At 38.6% G+C, this 19945-nt stretch overlaps 1 protein-coding gene across 3 annotated transcripts; it reads left to right on the top strand.

Annotated features, from left to right (window-relative positions):
* The first annotated feature begins 5464 nt into the window (after nucleotides 1-5464).
* Nucleotides 5465-19355, top strand: LOC111325670 (cytochrome P450 4B1). Of its 3 annotated transcripts, none has more exons than XM_088739755.1 (14): nucleotides 5465-5763; nucleotides 8230-8419; nucleotides 9598-9725; nucleotides 10086-10201; nucleotides 10460-10522; nucleotides 11050-11182; nucleotides 14047-14106; nucleotides 14218-14305; nucleotides 15081-15183; nucleotides 15817-15947; nucleotides 16463-16550; nucleotides 17096-17178; nucleotides 17426-17491; nucleotides 18356-19355. In XM_088739755.1, the coding sequence occupies exons 1-13, from the start codon at nucleotides 5533-5535 to the stop codon at nucleotides 17440-17442; spliced, it is 1431 nt and encodes a 476-aa protein (XP_088595881.1). In that variant the 5' UTR covers nucleotides 5465-5532; the 3' UTR covers nucleotides 17443-17491; nucleotides 18356-19355. The 3 variants fall into 3 exon arrangements, with proteins under 3 accessions (XP_088595881.1, XP_088595879.1, XP_088595880.1); XM_088739753.1 differs by having other exon boundaries at nucleotides 5467-5763; nucleotides 16463-16527; XM_088739754.1 differs by lacking the exon at nucleotides 5465-5763 and adding an exon at nucleotides 6439-7002 and having other exon boundaries at nucleotides 16463-16527.
* The last annotated feature ends 590 nt before the right edge of the window (nucleotides 19356-19945 follow it).

Consider the following 19945-nt stretch of genomic DNA (forward strand, 5'->3'; position numbering starts at 1 on the left):
TTCATTACTTAATTAGTTAGAACCAATTCTATTGGAGCCAGTGTTATGTTTGCTTTAAAAAAAATAACAACAGTCTTAGTATTATTTAAAGCGAGCGGATAAGTTAATGTTTTCAGGCGACTCTCTCGGAGCTACATGGTTAAGTACGGGAGAAAAAAAACTCTGACTAGATACTCTTGAACGTGTATTGGACACAGGAATCGTGTAATTAACTATGATCTCTTCAGAGGGAGAGTGCAGAAAGGCAAATTTCTCATCACTTTCTTAAGGAATATTTTGGAGAATCATAATTTTTTTCAGAAACCGCAGAAATCAGCACCATCTTAAAGTTACCGAGCTGTCCGTGAAGAATGAAGAACCGTCTCCACAGGTAGATAAGGTGTCTTTGGAGCCAGCTGTCTCTTCTTTAACTCCATGTTTCCACTATCGTCATGAAGAAACAGCACCACTAGAAAGTAAAACTGAGAGACAGTTAAACGAGCATTTCATAGCGAGTCAAGGGATGGTAGTAGCAACAGCAGCTAAAGAACTAAGCGACGAGGGGTGGCGTTTGTAGTACGAGGACATTTTCAAGCCTCTCGACTTTTATTCCATTTTGCATCAACGCAGTGAAAATGGTTTTTCCTGCTCAGATCTGTAGGTATTTCTCTTTGTGATGATTATGAAATTTTTGACGAAGTCGATTGTGACTTAAAAAAAAAACTGAATACAGTGCACATAAAACTGGCAATGCATTTTATGTAAAACTAATTAAAAACGAGTATGAAATGTTTTGTTGTGTAAGGGCCTCTCGCACCAGCGGACAAAACTGAAATTGCCTCGAAAAAAATCAAAGGACAAATTTTATTATGGCAAATTTTTGTTTCGACTGTTGCATTCACATTAAATATTTCAAAGATGTCAAATTCCTTCAGTGCCTGATCTGCTCATAAGAGCGACCAGCACAGGTTGCTGAAGGATTCCAACTCAATTTCCAGGATTCGCCCTAAGTCGTTTTAATGTTTAAGAACCCCCGAATTTTACAACAAAAGACAATTATTGCCTTTCTAGCAAAATGTTATCAGTTCGTTTACACACTAGTCGTAGCTTTTATGACAAACGATCGACAAGTTTATCACGGTTTCGTTTATTTAGCCGATTTTGTCTAGTTTTTACCCATGACAAATTTTATGGGGGTGCCTTTGAAGACTTGGCCGCTTCGGCCAAAATTTGTCAAGTCACGACAAACCATTGGCACTTTCAAAAAGATTAGCGATGACAGAAAATCTGTCCAAATGAACATTTTCTGTCGCTGCTGTGGATAGGCCCTTAGCCATGAATGTACTGTGTAATTTTGAAATAATAATGATAATAATAATAATAATAATAATAATGATAATAATAATGATGACTGAATGAACCTTCTGCCGGGACACACGAAAAAAGTTGCTTTTACAGGGAAGTGACCGTCAGTGGAAGTTATGTGACGACAAAGGTAATTGCTTGAAACAACTAAAATAAATAATAGAGGTATTCAATCAAATTTGTCTTCAAACCTTTTGGCCAAAAAATGGAAAACGAAACAGTATCATGCAGTATGCAGTTCCATGTTGTTTGGCAAAAAGAACAATGTAAAGGATGTATATCTGCTGAGTATTCTGTATATTAGAATCAAATAGCTAAATTGACTCGTTAGCTTTCAATTGACGACCAGATAAGCGGTTTTAATTTCAAAAACTATTTTTGACTAAAGGGGTCTCTTGTATAATTACCAGTCATTTCGAATCATGACTATAAATGACCTCTTAACAGTTATTCGAGTGGATTTTGACGCCCTGCAAAAAAATCATAGTGAAAACTTCATAAATAGTGAAAAGGGCTTCGTCAAAAACAAAATTGGCCTGAAAAAATTCGATCAAGAAATGTAGGCGAGAAGAGGCGTCTGCTGGATGAGGACATTTTCAAGCCTCTCGACTGTTAATTCCATTTTACGTCAACGGAGTGAAAAAGTTCTTCTTGTTAATCTTTAGTTTATACTGAGGTATTTCTTTTTGCGAGGAAATAATTGATATTATTAAAAACTGGATCATTGGATAATGCAATTCAAGACTTTTTATTGGCTCAGCCATTATGGTATATGAGCCAATATACCGGTATATACCATAATCTAATTTCTGTACATTGTTAAATCCGGTTTCTTCTCACAAAATAAAGTCGAGAAGATTTGTCTAATAGTTTGGAGGTGTTTTTTTAATAAAACAATTATTCCACTCGCGTTTGTTGGATATGAGATGATTATAGCCAACGAGGCGCGTAGCGCCGAGTTGGCTATCTATCATCTCATATCCAACGCGCGCTCGTGGAATAATTGTTAATTAACGCGAAGAACTGAGTCCCTGTACCGGCTTAGTAATACTGAAGTGACTAAGTAATGTTAGTTGTGCGATAGTATATCAATTTTTATTAAAAACTGGCTCATTGGATAATCAAACAACAACAAACATATGAAACATATGAAACATATGTGTGAACTGCGGTTATGAGACGTATATGAGAACGATCCTTCGCAGTAAAGCACTATTTGAGCAATAGTGAAAATCAGACCTGAAAAAAATTTCAGGCCTGTACGGGATTCGAGCCACTGACCTCTGCGATACTAGTGCAGCGCTCTACCAATCGTTCTCATATACGTCTCATAACCGCAGTTCACACATATGTTTCATATGTTTCATATGTTTGTTGTTGTTTGATTTATCATCTACGGGTTTATGTCGAATTAATTTGATGGCCTGCTCCCAGTTGGCTTGTTAGCTCAATTGGTAGAGCGCTGCACTAGTATCGCAGAGGTCAGTGGTTCGAATCCCGTACAGGCCTGAAATTTTTTTCAGGTCTGATTTTCACTATTGCTCAAATAGTGCTTTACTGCGAAGGATCGTTCTCATATACGTCATTGGATAATGCAATTCAAGACTTTTTATTGGCTTAGCCATTATGGTATATGAGCCAATATACCATAATCTAATATCTGTACATTGTAACATCCGGTTTCTTCTTACAAAATAAAGTCGAGAAGATTTGTCCAACATCTTGGGGGCGTTTTTTTAAATAAAACAATTATTCCACTCGCGCTTGTTGGATATGAGTTAATTATAGCCAACTCGGCGTTACGCGCCTCGTTGGCTATCTATCATCTCATATCTAACGCGCGCTCGTGGAATAATTGATAAATAGAGTGAAATGTTCAGCAGGCAACCGTGGACGATACTCCTACTCTTGTACGTTGGATCAGCGATGATCTGATCGGCCCAAAATAACGAATATGAATTATAAATATAGAGGCAAGACCGATACAACGTAGATAAGTAAATTTTAAGACGGAGCACTATATTTCGGCTGGCCAAACCAGCCTTCTTCAGGTGCAGTGGGAATTAACAGAGAATTGGGGTGATGCTTCATAGATAGCTGTATGATGAAACAGCGGAAATATGTAAAACTGATTTGATTGACAATGAGATAACAATAAAAATAGAAATAGTGAGCAAAAATAGAAATGACGTAAGGTAAATTGGATAAATAACTAGAAACTAATGCATTTCTTCGCGAGCGTTAAGGCCATCTGGATAAATAGTGTTGCCTCTTGAGATTAAAAAAGTTTCCCTGGCCTTGCGTATCGAGTCTCTCTTGGAAAACACTTTTTCGATGGCGATTAGCTCTATGTCGTGAGCAGAGTGGTTAGGAGAGGAAATGAAGTGTTCTGTCGCTGTAGTAGGTTTAGATTTAGAGTTAGGTTTATCAATGGTACGGCGGTGTTCATTAAAACGGTCTTTTAAACGTCGTTTAGTTTCTCCTATGTATTGTAAGTTACAGCGGTTACACTGAATTAAGTAGATAAGGTTTTTAGTGTCACAGGTCAAGTGAGATTTAATGGGACGTGTTTCGTCGGTAGGAAAAAAGGTATAGTTACACTAAAAACTTTATCTACTTAACTCAGTGTAACCGCTGTAACTTACAATACATAGGAGAAACTAAACGACGTTTAAAAGACCGTTTTAATGAACACCGCCGTACCATTGATAAACCTAACTCTAAATCTAAACCTACTACAGCGGCAGAACACTTCATTTCCTCTCCTAACCACTCTGCTCACGACATGGAGCTAATCGCCATCGAAAAAGTGTTTTCCAAGAGAGACTCGATACGCAAGGCCAGGGAAGCTTTTTTAATCTCAAGAGGCAACACTATTTATCCAGATGGCCTTAACGCTCGCGAAGAAATGTATTAGTTCTAGTTATTTATCCAATTTACCTTACTTCATTTCTATTTTTGCTCACTATTTCTATTTTTATTGTTATCTCATTGTCAATCAAATTAGTTTTACATATTTCCGCTGTTTCATCATACAGCTATCTATGAAGCATCACCCCAATTCTCTGTTAATTCCCACTGCACCTGAAGAAGGCTGGTTTGGCCAGCCGAAATATAGTGCTCCGTCTTAAAATTTACTTATCTACGTTGTATCGGTCTTGCCTCTATATTTAAATAGAGTGTAGGAAAAAATCGAACGTTCGCTTTAAATTAGTTAATGAAGAATTAAGAGGTCTCTCATTTTTAGCCAGAAATCCGTGACAGCATGCCGTCACGGACGTGCATCGATGTCGAACTCGGTCTTAGATTACAATCGAGTCGCAAAGTCATTGCAAAGAAAACACGTACGCATTTCAGCTAACCTTCTTTTAATAATTGCTCCTATATTACTACCGCCGGAAGAGACAAGTTCTTCCAAATCGCAAAATAAAGTGGACTGTTTGTACAACCTTTCGCTGCGTGGTTTATGTACATTTGCGTGTAAAACGGTTCCCGAAGCGATTTCTGTTGGACACATAAATCCTCGCCACTCCGCCATACTTTCTCTTAAAAACAGTCCAAAGGTAGTTTAAATTGTCGAAAATCATCCCCCTTCACAGGTACGCGGGAACATTCTTCCAGATCAGGCTGTTTTGTTTCCATGCTAAACTTCATCTATCATGCAAAATTTGGAGCCATTGAAGCCACTAAATCGGTTCCAAACTAGATGAAAATACATCCCAAATACTGCCGAGGAATCCACAATGTGACGCCATCAGGAAAACGCATCAGATTACGTACATCGAGTAACGGTGAGCGGTGTTCAGGGTATTCGAGCCGCAGTTTAGTTCTTCAGATGTATAATATTTTCTGCGGACCTTCTTTGGGATGAAAAAAAATGTAGAAAAAGTAAAGCTAATGTCTCTTCTGATTATTCTGATTTTGCCGTGGAAAGCTAATCTCGAAGAGGACATCACATGGAACAGTGAGTTCACAGGTTTACGATGTAGCATGCAAGTTTCAGACGTTCCATGTAAGTAATTTTCCCTCTTACTTGAGCAGTTTTGAAAGGTTTTCTTTCTCCCCCCCCGCGAGTTTTCTCCCCCCCCCCCCCCCCCCCGCGAGGACTTGAACGACCGACATTTTTAAATCCCAGTAAAGGAACGATGAGCGTATGCTTGGACGCCATGTCGTAATCGAATTCTGGCCATGAACCGTCTCGTTGTAAACTATTCCTTTAAAGCCCGTTTCAGGCTACACATTAATTTTCGAGAACAGTACCAGGGAAAACATTATCAGCTTGAAACTAGCCACCAGACAGAGGCTTTTGGCACCTCTAAAATGGGTCATCTAATAGAGTTACTCAAACCTGTCGATAAGAAAAATCGTATTCTCGAGAGGAGATGGGAGAAACACGAAAAAGAAAAAGAGAAAATAAAGGTTTGTAAAATTAATAGGGCTTTCAATGTTGAGGCCACCGACTTGGCGAAGCATTAGAATTTTGAACAGATGATAAATGTGAAAGTTTAGGAAGATTTGAATGTTGAATGGAGACGTTTGACCCCCGAAAAATTGTTTACTCTTTTAAGAGTTATTAACTTTTTATACAATTTTGATGACCTTAAAATATAAATGTTTCTAAGGATTCAGTATACTGACTCTGCAGATTACAGAAATCGAGGAAATTGAAGGAGCATGTTCTTGTGGAAGGAAATTACGCACGTAGCATATTTAGTATTAGAACTCGTGTAGGATGGATTATCTCAGATATATTTAGACACGAAAGGCACCTCAAAACAAAAGAAAGAAGGGTCTTATCGGAAAGAGACCCGGAAACCTTTTGTCTTACAATTTCCTGTCCTAAACAACTGAAACGGCTCACGTTTTCTCAATTGAAAATCGAATGTCAGGAAGATATTTGGCTTTTTCTTTGCAAGTCTTTTCAAGCTGTTAATTTCTTTCTTTTTCCTCTTATTATCACCCACCGTCTCCCTCGCATACATAGCCCCCTTAATTCTCAACTCGCCCTATTCCCAAGCTGTTGATACCCGTGGTCGTCAAAATGGCTGAGGAAATGACCATGCAGTCGGTAAGGTGAGGAACATTTTTAACAACCACATGGCTTGCGTGGAGCTAGAGATCTCAATATACTAATGCGTTAATGGAAAAACTTGATCCGTATCAAATTTTATTTTGGGTTGAGGACATATTGTTTGGATGCTTTTGGTTTGTTTGCGAAACGGAATTATTCTGGAAACGACTGGCACCCTAAATGCATCTCGGCTGTGGTTTTGCTTTCGTTCATGTTACGTCTGTGTATGTCTGAGTGATGGGTTAGTACACATGTCCCATATAGCTTTAAGGGAGCAGAGTTCATCTGAAAGTCTAATGTGAGTTTATTTACTCTGTGATGTTGGGGCATTGTCACTGTAAAACGATGTAAGGTAGCTTAATTTCGTGCGGAAAATGTCATTTTCTTTGGATTTCACCGGTTTTCAAGGCTTTACACAGGCATTAACTGTACCACTTTCCGCATTGTTACTTCTTTTTGCTTCGTTGATTATCGCATGCTCGGCTCATTTTTTATTCACGAGTTTCGTGATGATGCGAAAGTCTCAAAATGCTGTAAAGAATTTCGAAGGATCTCCATCTCACTGGCTTAAAGGACATACCCATCGAGTAAGTACTGGTACCATTCATTACTGAAAATTCTAAAGCAACATGTTATAAGAAAAAGTATCATTATTCTGCCTGAAATATTTGCTGTAGTAAATTAAATAATGACTAACGAATGGGTAGTAAACAAAAGTGCGCACGTTCAAAGTTATTTTCTTCATCTACAGAATTCTGAAACTGAAATTATATTTGGCAATATTTACTGTTACGATGCAATTTATAACTTTTATGCTGCGGAATCCGAGATGTTTTCTAAGAATAGGAAAAAACTGTTTTGAGGATTCACTTTTAAGATCCAAACTGGTTTAAATTTTGAATGTAACATGAGAATATATTTGTTTGAGAATATTTTGAAAAATTAGAATATTTCCAAATGTTCTGAACTTTTTCGGGATTATACAATGACAACGAGGTTTTTAGCGATGTGCTCATCAACCACACAAGTTTATTACCAATGGCTACAAAGAGAGGCTATGGAATGTATAGTGGCCCTCAGGAACTGGAGTATCAATTAATCAAGGTCATTGATACTCAAAACTGAAAACGATTCTTGAATATTCCTTAAATAATTGAATTGCAGTGATATTGCACTTCACAGTTGTATGGGTGACAAAGTGGTCGATTTTTTATATCACTAATTAAGATATATTAATACCTGACTGTACTGCAAAAACGGTAGTCTATATCATAATCATACCACTGTCGCATACATTTAGAAAATTAAACTCTTGGTTTAGCTATGGGACAATCTTGTCAAAGACTTCTGTGGGTATCAGAGTCTGATCAGTGGGGTTACGATTTGAGACCTGACCATACACAGAACAGGGAACACAAAGTAAAGGTGTTTGCTAAAATGGTATTTATGAGCTAAGTTATTAGAATGTCAGAAGATTGCTACTCTGCCAAATTGAGCAACATTGTTGAAGGATACTTAGCCTGCCAGACACCTACTCATGGCACTAGGGTCCCAAAGAAGATCTTAATTGTATGTTGACAGTTTATAGCCTTCTGAGATGTTTTGAAACAAGCAGTAGATAACAAAAGTACTAGAGAAATGAGGGAATTCTTAAATATATTATTTTGCAGAGAAAATTCAACGAAGAATTCACTTTCCCATTTAAAACATTTGAAAATTATTCCAAGGGAATCCTCTCTGATGCAAACAACTTGGGAGGACTATATACCCTACCAAATACTGATAAAGAACTTTTCAATTATTTCATATTTCAGGCAACCTTTGATGGTAATGGTTTAAAATTTCATGTGGAATGTGCTACAAAATATAAGACAGCCTACCCACTGTGGTTTGGCCCCCTGCGATCAGCACTGGTCCTCTGTCACCCAGACTCTATCAAGACTGTCCTCTCCAGTCATACCCCAAAGGAGGAATTTGTGTACAGTCTAGTTGTACCATTCACTGGTGAGGACATCAAAAAGTGAATTAGTTAGTAAACTTTAGAGAGATGAACCCCAAAGCCAAAGTCCATCTTCCACTCTGTTTCACTTCATGAAACAGAATTCTCAACAATCACTAAATTTATTGGTCTCTCTATATATTAAAGACTAATTGCCTTTCATACACAATTTTCAGAGTGTGTATTGATGATCACAGTAAATTTATTGTTCCATTCAGACAAAATAGTAACAGTCTAACTTTGAAGAGAATAGGTTCTCCAAAAAAACAAAACCTGTTCTTTTGAAATTTCCAATTGCCCAAGAAAGGATTATGAATCACCCTGCTGTGTGTTCCTAATATGAGGGAACCTCAGCAACAAGGAGCCAGTAAAAATGCTGGCTGATGGTGCTTCTGGAGAACAAGGTAAAGGTAAAGTCTGTTTACAAGCCTAGTGGCCCATTAGGCCGGTGCTTAACTCCGGTTTCTTTAGCATGAAGCGACTAGGAGTATTTCTACTCCCCCCTGGATGGGATGCCAGTCCATCGAAGGGTTACCCCCAGCATTAAATTGCCCGCCCCCATTTTTACACCTGGGTGAAGAGAGGCACTGTGAGAGTAAAGTGTCTTGCCTAAGAACACAACACAATGTCCCGGCCGGGGCTTGAACCTGGAGCACTTGATCCAGAGTCGAGCGCACTAACCACGAGGCTACCGCACCTCATTCTGGAGAACAAGCTGATAGTAAAATTATAGCACTGCAGAATGATTTCATAATTAAAAAATATATAATTATTATCCTCAAAATTATCCTTGCCTTTGTAATGGTTCTGGTGATAATCCTCATTAACATAAAGTTACTCAGTTAAACCCTCATCCAAACAAGAGAAAGAATATATCATTTTAAGAGGTGTATGCTAATACAGCTTATTACTGCAGGGATGAGGAGCATTAGATAATTATTTAGCCATTGTCACCTTGATCATACCTTATGAGGGTACATTTAAAAATAATTTTTTTTTTGGCATTGAGGCCTTAGTTTGGGCACTAGAGACATGCAGTTCCTGTGTAATAGCTTGGGTACATGAGTTAGATTTAAAAATTATGATTTCATTACTCCCTTACTTAATACATCAACTTCATTCTATACAATCCAGTTGAAATTTATTTAATGAGACTGAACCTCTCACTAATTTCTGCATTTAGGAAACAGTCTCAACATTGTGAATGGAAAAAGATGGCACCAAATGAGGAAGCTTTTGACTCCAGCTTTTCATGCAGAAATCTTGAAGCCATACACAAAAATATTCCAAGAGTCCACCAAAACCTTATTGGTTAGTAGTTTTTTTGGCTATCTATAAGCTAGCTACCATGACAATTATCAAACAAACCTCTTGAAAAAAAATTAGACTGGCTTCAAAATTCTGTAATGCCCCTCTGTACTTGGGTTCCCGTTTTGAAGTCAAGGGTCTGTTGAATCTTTGACCAATGCAAACTTTGATTTGTTGTTTCCCATACAAAGTCAACTATCTAAGTTCAGGAAATCGGCCTAGCTGTAATGGATAGTTTTCTTCCCCTTCATATATTTCATTTCCCTTTTTGCCCAGCTCAATGCTCAATGCACCGTGTTCTTCAGTACAAATGTATGAGTATATAATTTTAATGTAATATTGAAGTAAGAATTTTAATTACAGGACAAGTGGTCTCAGAATCCACTCAAAATGGAATGCTTTCATGACATTGGCTTAATGGCACTTGACTCTACTCTGAAGTGCACCTTTAGTTTTCAAAGTAATTGTCAAACAAATTTGTAAGTAGTCTCCTCAGTCCACATAACTCTATGTATGTACAGTTTTTGAAAAGAATTAGGTATTTAAAGCAACTAACTACATTGATTAGTAGAAAATGCATAATTAATTTGTAGCTTTAAGCAGGGCATTTGACGTGCAGATGAGGGATATCTGTGAATTAGATATTGTTCCACATTGTTCACTTAAAATCAGCATTTTATTACCTGATTTGGCAAAGGCTGTCAAAATTTATGGAGTAATTTGTACTTTTTGAACAGAACACAAGATACATTTACAAGAAGTGTCACTGAAATTTCCAAAGCCCTCATCAAAAGGCTGATGTGAGTACCAAACTTTATACAGCCGGCTATTTAAGCATAGCTTAGCTGCTGTCTAACTAGACCGCGTCCTAAACAATCCGACGAAGGGCTAACGCTCGAAACGTCAGCTTTTATAATCGTAACGGGGACCAATTTACCATTTCAACTTTGTTGATATATTCAAATTATTTCGTTACTCCCACCGACGCAGCCCCAAACAGTTTCTTTAGAAACTATCAGCCCTTAATCCTTTAGTCAGCTGGACCTTTTATCTAAACATTTTGTGAACAGTACCGAGAGGGCCAAAAGCTGACAGCGGAAGGAAATTCATTTAATTAAATCAACCCTTTAATAGAGACAGCCCGAGGCCCACTAATCGCTTAAAACTGTTGTTTCAGTCAGACCTCGAGTTAATAACCGGCCCTCTAACTTTAATTTCAGTAACAGATTAAACCAGTACCACTACCCCCCCCCCTCCCCACCTCTATCATCTTATTGGCACAGTGGGTTACATTGTCGGTTGCTTTCGTATCTGTAACCTATTTCAGTACACCCATGCTACACCCAGACTGGATTTTCAGGTGGACAAAAGATGGAAGAAGGTTTTACCGTCACTGCACCGCAGCCCATCGTAAAGCTGAGGAAATAATACGAAACAGACGGAAGGCTCTTCAGGAGAACGTATGAAACGTGAAAAAAAAATTATTTACTTTGTGATCAATGCTTAAGATCAACTTCTAAGAACTATAGGGTAGGAGATCTCGCCTGTTTTTTGTCTCACAGAACTGCAAAACCGCGATTTTTTTAACATCACTATGCTTTCTATTGTTTTCTATTACAGCTAATTACATTACATTCTAGTTACACTTCGCGTCGTCTTCATACAATATTATTTCCATGTCCATTAACTGCAGATACATCATTTTTGATTTTTTTTTTTTAAATAATTATATGTTAGCGTATAGAGTGGTGTGTTTTGGTGTAGTGTAAATCTGATCAGCGCAATTTGGTGTATCTCTAAGCAATCTGATTGGCGCATCTTTTTTTTGGTGTATCTCAAAGCAATATGATTGGCGCAATTTTTTGGTGTATCACAAACCAATCAGATTGTAGTATTTTTCGATGTCGCACCAATCAGAGCGTACTTGCTAATTTGTGGTTTGACAGGTCTTCATATTTTAGCGAATCAACGCGTGACTAGGGGAGAGCGGTTCGCGAATTAAGAAAACGTATTAGTCGTGTTGAGAAAGCGGTGGAGTTGTGATCGTTGTGCGACTATGGTTATTCTTCATCCTAAAGGGGAACGAGTGGAACATGAGAAAAATTTTGAATCAAATATTGCTTGAGATGTTGATGGGAGCAACTTTAGGATATTTCATTGCTATATGAGTTAATCAGCGATTCCATTTTGAATTTCGCTCAAAAAACGAGTTAAGAATGACATCTACAAGAGTTGTGAGCTCATCTATTCAACGTAATGGTTCGTGTCCTTCGTAAGGACTTATCGCTATGCATATGATCTGTCGGGGTTAGAAAGGTCGTCAGGGAACTTTTCTACCATTAGCAAGTTAAAACGTGCATGTTTTGTGTACCGCTTCTTCACTTACGACGCACACACCGTCAGCTAAAGGTCTAACACGAATTTAGCAAAAGAGCTCAGTGTTGGTTTGGAAGGGCTAGTTCTGCTGACTCAAGTAAAACTTGCGCAAACATTTTTGCAAAGGTTGAAAAGACAACCAAGTTACATTTACTACGTCGACTGCCATGTTAAATATCCGTTTCATTGCTTCTAAAAGTTCTCCATGAATTAAATATTGTTTAAGCGGTACTTTACCTCTACAACTGCGTGTTTACTTTTTACTCGCCAGTATAGACTAGACTTTTTTAGATGAAATACCATTTTCCAATAAAGAACGTAAATTTTATGACATAATTCTACCTCATTGAAAAACATTTCACAAGGAACATGATGGTACAGTCAGTCAATTTACCACGCAACTCTGACGTGCTTAGACGTTTTCTACCAATAAAATTCTCTATTAGCTTCCTTGGACTTTACCCCATTGCGTGTCAATTCCCTGTAAACAGCCTTCATTTAATCACTTATTTCGAACGTACAGGGCAAATTTCAGATGACCAACAACCAATTATTAAGGAGCCCATGTTGTTATGATTTGCAAAATGATTCTTTTCTCTTCGTTCAATCTATTTTCACTCGTTCCAAGAATAGAGACCGGAAAATATTTTTATCCAGAGGCTGTTAGAGATAAAGTAGAGCTTTCCACTGCGAAATCATATGGACGAATATTTTGAGGTAACTAACTGTTATTGAACAAGGGGCTACACAGGGCCTATATTCTGGCCGGACTTGCGGTTCAGAGGGAACGAATCGAAGGCTGTGCTGTTTTAGCAAAATCGCTGTTGAGTACTTTTCATTGTTTGTTAACATGGAGAGTTATGGAGATTAAAACTTTGGAACAAGTTGACGCCATTCATGACGATTTGGAAATACTAAAATCGTTAAAGGAAATGCGGGGTCGCTCAATAAAAATTTGCATTTGAACGCGATGATCTTCAGTTTGTTTACGAGGATTTCACCCGCTTACATCTGACAACAAACCTCTGAAGTTTTTTGCCTCAGAGCGATATATCACAGAAGGCATTTCATGGACCTTAAGTTTTTTGACCGATTGAAATTAAATGTATGTGGCAGTGACTTCCACAAGTTTTTTTTTATTTTTTTTTTGAAAAGTGTAGTTTTTTTGTCCGCAGTAGTAGCTAATAATAGTGAATTACTAATGGATCCCATCGCCAATGTTTATATAAGATAGTTGTATTAATTAATCAAATTTTAAACAATCAGCCAATGAACTTTTACTGTTCCAGTGGTTGTTGTTTTCCTCAGTACGTTCACAATAGAAGTGATTCACAGTATTCTACTAAATATTTTTAAGTTCACTCGAAACATGAGTATGCGCGGCCCAGCACTTCAAGCCTGACTTACACTCGATGCCAAAACTTAGCCTCGGTCCCAGGCTATGTCCACCACATTGCTTTACGCCAATTAAAAATTGCTGCGTAACGCCTATTGTGCATTTTCCTGCACAGGAAAAACCAAACGGAATTTCTGATTCTGGCCCTTTATAGTCGGAGTAATTATTAGGACTTTGTTTCTGACGAAGGAAGGCAGTAAGCACAATTATAACCTACGAGCAGGCCGTTGTTTGGTCTCGTCATGCAACGTTGGAGAGAGAGCATCGTGCGACGAGTTCAAATTAGGGCTGTGGAAGGGACTACAGGAAACGTGGTACCAATACAGTTTAATTTTGCCAACAATTATTCAGACACCAGCATCAGTTACTTAGTGTCCCATTTCAACCCACATATCTTAAAAAAATAACTCCTGCATGCGTAGCATGCCTATGTTTTACTAAAGCCAGCAAGTTACAAGATAAAAACATTTACTACGCTTTGAAATCTCTCAAATGTACGAACAGTGTTGTTCTGAGAAGTGATTTTTTTTGCATAAACTTAAACACTTGCAGGAAGAGAGCTTCTATGGAAAGAAACATCTGGATATGGTTGACATTGTGCTTGCAGCTAAGGTAATCAAAACCGCCTTCCCTTCCGTAATTATCCTTTTTTTTCCCTTCTTTTGCGGAAATGTTCTTAATCCGGTTATCAAGGAGCTCGAGACTTTCCGGTTTTTTTCACAGGATGAAGACGGAAATGGCTTATCCGATGAAGCGATACGAGCGGAAGTGGTGACATTTTTCGCGGCGGGTCAAGATACAGTAGCTGCCGGTAACGAGAGCTGATTTTTTATTACAATCTAATGGCTACTGGCTACAAAAGTTAAAAAAAATAAATATCAAGATAAATTATTAAAATAACAGGCCAATGGAAGATCTTTAAACGAGTCCTTGACCTCATTTAAAGATAGACCACCAAAAAGGTAGCCAAGTAAAGATACGTTTTCTGGGTGATCCACAAGATATCATCCTGCAGATGAGGAGGGGCATTTTACTGTTTTAATTGTATAAGTATGTGCTGCCCCAAAGGGTATGGTTTTGAGCCTTCTCTGCCAAAACGTGAGTATGGACTTGGAACGTTATGGTCTTTAATCGGGCCCGTTTTTTTATAAACCAAATTCTGTCCTACGCGCTAAATTTGTTGGTGACATTTGCCCTTATGTGAAGCTTAGTCACATTGAAAAACAAGACTGGATACCAGGTCTGAAGAGGGAGTATGGATTGTATGGGCCAGATATGAAAGTAGGTGGCAAAAAGAAAAAAAAAAACAACAACAAGAACAACAACAGGATGCAAGGGTCTTAGCAAAGATCAGTTAGACTACGCCTTCAAGACTTCTCTATTTACAAAGCTGATATCAGGAAACACTTGTGAAATACCTGCTCTCGGTTCAGTGTTCGTTAATAACAGTGGCTATTTAAGTTATAAATAAGTTATAAATAAGTTGTAAATAATGGCTCTGATGGCCCAAACTTATAAGAATACAGAGGTTCGGACTTTTCGTTCACATTTATCATGTGATGACGTTTCTCTTTTTTACCAAAAAGCGATTTCTTGGACACTGTACAACCTTGCCTTATACCCTGAGTGGCAAAAAAAATGTCAGGACGAAGTTAAAGAAGTTTGCAGTGGCAAAAACGAACTTGAATGGTGAGATACTCAATCGCAAATCATTCTCGCTTTCGTTATGACTGTCTTACGTATGCTTTACTTCACTTGGCAAGCCCCGTGTTCTGATTGGCTTCTCAAACGGGAAATATAGACCTACCTTGCTTGCTTGAGATTGGCTCAAAGATGCTTTAGTGAAACTGTTCGGCCATTAGAAATTATCAACACATGTTGGGCGAAGATGACTGGATTTTTTAATGAGCTGTGTTTCTCTGGACTTGAAACGACTGAAACTCAGTCCATGGAGACCCGAAAAAGGAATCCTAGTCAATTGCCAGCCATCTTCAACTTGCACTTCGTCAATTGCACAAACTCTTACTTTTACTCTAAAACCCAAGGCGTGATATGTTAAGGCGACGCCAAGTGGTCCACAAATCTAGAGCCCTTCACTGTTTTCATAAACTGAAACGTTTTAAGTGTTGCTACCCCCTTCAGCACCCTAGATCCACCGCCGTTTACCGCGGAGTAGTTTGCACTAACAGGTCGCTTATACCACCGCACCCAGGTGAAAAGTAAAAGTCCAAACACACTGCACGATACTCAGGGATTAAAATGAAACAAGTGATAAATGAAACATAGCTCTGAAGCTATGTTGCTGTCAATTTGCTTCATCAGGGATGACCTGTCTCAGCTCAGATGTGTGACCCTTGTAATCAAGGAGAGCATGAGGCTGTATCCACCTTTCCCAATGTTCAGTCGCACCTTGGACAAGTCATATGAGATCGCTGGCAAACTAGTGCCTCAAGGTAGGGACCTAGATTCATCCATTCCTGTTCCTTTGTAGCCCCGTTTGGTGGTTTAAAGTGAAAATCCAGAAGTCTCTGCCGGGCAAGGTGAATTTTTTGTGGCTGTGTATCAACAGATTTGCTAGGTTACAATCGCAGTTTTCACCAGTCGTTTTCCGATAAAACCTCTCTTTCTTCTTTGTCGTGTCTTTCTTGGGTGAGGTGATTCCTTTTGGGGAGGGGTGGAACGTATATCAGCAGATGAACAAACTTGCAATCGCATACTTCATTAGACATTATCTTTCCTCTTCATCATTTGTTATTGTTGTTGTCAGTATTTACATTTTTCGGAAGGGGGTGAGTTTCTAAAGAAACTGTGGTGCTGCGTTTGTAAGAGTAACAATATAGTTTTGGTCAGTTCTATCAACTGAGTTGATAATGCCGTTAAATTGGCCACCGTAAAGAATTTCAAAGCTAAAAGCTTTGAGACTCTTTACGGTGGCCAATTCGCTTTCTATTTTTGTATTCATTTTCAGGAACTTGGATCATGATCAACGCATATGCTTTACATCACAATCCACATGTGTGGGAAGATCCGGAGGTACCTAACAGTTACACATCAGAGTTACTTCAACTGATTGTCAAGACTAGTCCGGGATTGCATTGTGTTTGCTTTACAATGCTGTGATTGGTTCAGCTAATAATATCAGCCAGTCAGACGCAGAACCAAAACCAATCGTATTTTTGCTGTTTTGCTAACCAATTGCAATAACTTTGGTGTTTGTTACTCTCAACTGGACAGTGCTCAGTAAGATACTTCAAGCAAATCACGACGGCGACGAACAAATTATATGATCTTTGCATTTTCTGTAATTGTAAACTTTTGTTTGCAGAAGAAAAGGTTATCTAGCTAAAGTCCGTGAAGTAAATGAAAAGTTTTTCTAAAAGGTGTTGTTTTTGTTACTATTCATAGCTAAGCCTTGTACGATAGATTCTGCTAAAGGTGTAGCGCTACAATTTTTGAAGCGTAATTTAGACAGTTTTTCATTCACCAGTTCTACGGTGTCACATTTTACGAGTTTGTTTGGGGTTGTTCCTAAGTACAGACTCTCAAATGGTCGTAATCACCAGAATCATTTCAGTAATACTGAGTCGATTTTTTCCCACAGACATTTGATCCACTGCGATTTACTGTTGAAAATAAAGAGGAGCGATCGCCGTATGCTTACATACCATTTTCTGCTGGACCAAGGTAGGCCTGATAAGATTTACAAGTGAATTGGGGTTTCACAGCACACCCTTGACACCATCACAATACGCGCATACGTAATGATTCCCCACGTTCACGTTTCACGCTACTCATTTCACGTTTGCCTTTCGAGTGGTTTTATGACAAGAAATAGGTTTTGATGGCTACAATTGTCCATATATATTTAATCTCATATGTTTAACAACTATCATATAATTTTTCACGGAGTTGGTACATTTCATTTCAACAGAAACTGCATTGGAATGAATTTTGCAATGGCTGAGATGAAAGTAGCCGTCGCGATGATTCTGCGGAGGTAATTTCTTTTCCTGTGTCATCGACTCGGAGCTGTTTTCTGTTATTTTGATATCGTGTGAGGTTCAGGTTCTGCGTGTCGGGGCGTGTGGCAAAATTTTTGTGAGCTTTGCTGCCTAACTCTGTTTCCACACCTACCTTATGAGTTCTGGTTGGTTTGCTAAAACATTAATCGGCAGTCTCAACATGAATTATAGTTGGCACAGAGCTCTCTTTGACGGTGAAATGGTTGAATCGCACAGGGGTCATCGAAATATGTCATAATTCCTGCTACTGAACCTCTGAATCACCCCTCTTTCCTTTACTCACCAGGCTTAGCCACAAGTTGCTCGGCAACTTTTCGGCAACTTTTGATATTTTTGGCAACTTTCAAGAATTTTGGCAACGTTTAGAATTTTCGGCGACTTTGGGCTTTTTGAGGTTCTTTGAAGCCACTTTCTTCACGTTTTGAGCCACATTGGTCAGTTTTTGATAGACATTTATTCAATTTATTCTCAAATACAATAATTAGCCCCCCCCCCCCCCCATGGGTTGATTTTTGTGATGCCTTATCACGAGGTCAGCGGTATCACGTTGCACGTTTTTCAAGATGGCGGACAATTACAGTGACTATTTGGTGATCAAGTGAAATGGAAAGAACCTCTGACATTATCATTGAACTTTGACAAATAAAGTTTTGATAAGAAGCAATGTGCGAATTTTTAATCTTTAACACCCAAAAAAAGGTACGAAAAGCAGAAAAATTTTGGCAACTTTTCGGCAACTTTTTGGCAACTTTTAAGACACTTTTATCGGCAACTTTTTTGGGATTCATCAGCAATTTGTGGCTAGGCCTATTACTCACACATGTAACATTTGGTGGCAGGTTTCACTTATCCATTGACGAAGAAAATCTGGTAACATCCAAAGACCTTTTCCCGGAGATAATGTTGCGCACAAGGAAAGGAATTCGTTTGAATTTAACACCACGGATTTACACATAACCAGGGAATTCTGTTACTGTGACAGCACAACGCACTTACTTTTTCGGAAGATGCCTTGTTATTACAGCATAATCAGTATAATCATAATCTGGAGTAGCGGGGGCGCAGCCAGGACTTTTCAAAAGGTGGGGGGTGGGGGGGGGGGTTACGCTGTGTCAAACAGGGCGTACAATACTAACCGATTTTCGACACCGGAATATTGTAGGTTGTTTCCTTGAAAAAGGCTCACAAAGGGGGAATCACGAGCACCCCAGACCCCCCCTCCCCTTGTTACGTCCTTGACAGTCCAGGAAAGCTATGAAGCTATGATTGGTCGCATGTTCAGTTCCAGTTACTTTTTTGCGGGAGTGGACGTAAAGTGACTCACTCTTTTGATAGTAATCACGGTTAAAGCCCTATTCAAATGCTTTTCTCGCCAAGCATAGTATTTTTTAATGTAAGGCTCTCGACTAGTGAAGACGAGCGCAAAATAAGGCGAGTTCTTTCCCAGACTTCGCCATTCACTTTTCGCCGCTTTTCGACTAATCAATCGAGAGCCTGGCTCAAGCCATTATAATATACTAGAGTCGGGCAAGGATAGTAAGTTGTCCTTACCGCCATGAGATTTGCTTAAAGTTAATGCACACAACCTTTGACTAAAACCGAAAACTTTGTTGTGGATTGGAAAAGATGCTGTTTTTGAACATTAATAACTGAAAATATCAGATATTGCATATTGTGATTTTCTACACCACAAGAGAGATATTTTACTCTTTTCATATCTGATTGTAATTCTTTTTGTGAAAGTATTTGCTACATATTTATCAGTATTACTGTATTTATTGTTGTAACTATATTACCTAACCATTGTCACGTTCCCTTTGAATATATTGTTTGACTATATTTCTTGAAAATGTCGTGATCACTGTAATGTCTAAGAATTTCTTTACTTGGACGGTTTTGGATAACTGTGGTATACAGGAGGGCAAGTATATCTTGCTATATGATTTGGATATATCAACAAAGTTGAAATGGTAAATTGGGCACCGTAACGATTACAAAAGCTGACGTTTCGAGCGTTAGCCCTTCGTCATTCGCTCCGACGAAGGGCTAACGCTCAAAACGTCAGTTTTTGTAATCGTTACGGTGGCCAATTTACCATTTCAACTTTGTTGATATATCCAAATTATTTCGTTACTCCCACCGACGCAGCCCCAAACAGTTTCTTTCGAAACTATCAGCCTTTATTCACAAGTATATCTTGCGGCTTTAACTCACCCAACAAGTATCAAGGCTCCTAAACTCGCCCTTTTCGAAAACTGCGCAAATTCGAATGCATTTCCGGAGAGAGACCAGCGATTAAGGGGGCACGAGCCAGATCTCAAATACTCGTCAACACTCTTTTGCCACGAAGAGTCGGTATTTCGATTGTTATAGAAGTACCTCTTGGAAGCGAACTCTTACCGCAAGCTGTTAACAGCCTTTACTTAGCG

The sequence above is a fragment of the Stylophora pistillata genome, chromosome 11 (assembly GCF_964205215.1).
Source record: "Stylophora pistillata chromosome 11, jaStyPist1.2, whole genome shotgun sequence".
NCBI lineage: Eukaryota > Metazoa > Cnidaria > Anthozoa > Scleractinia > Pocilloporidae > Stylophora > Stylophora pistillata.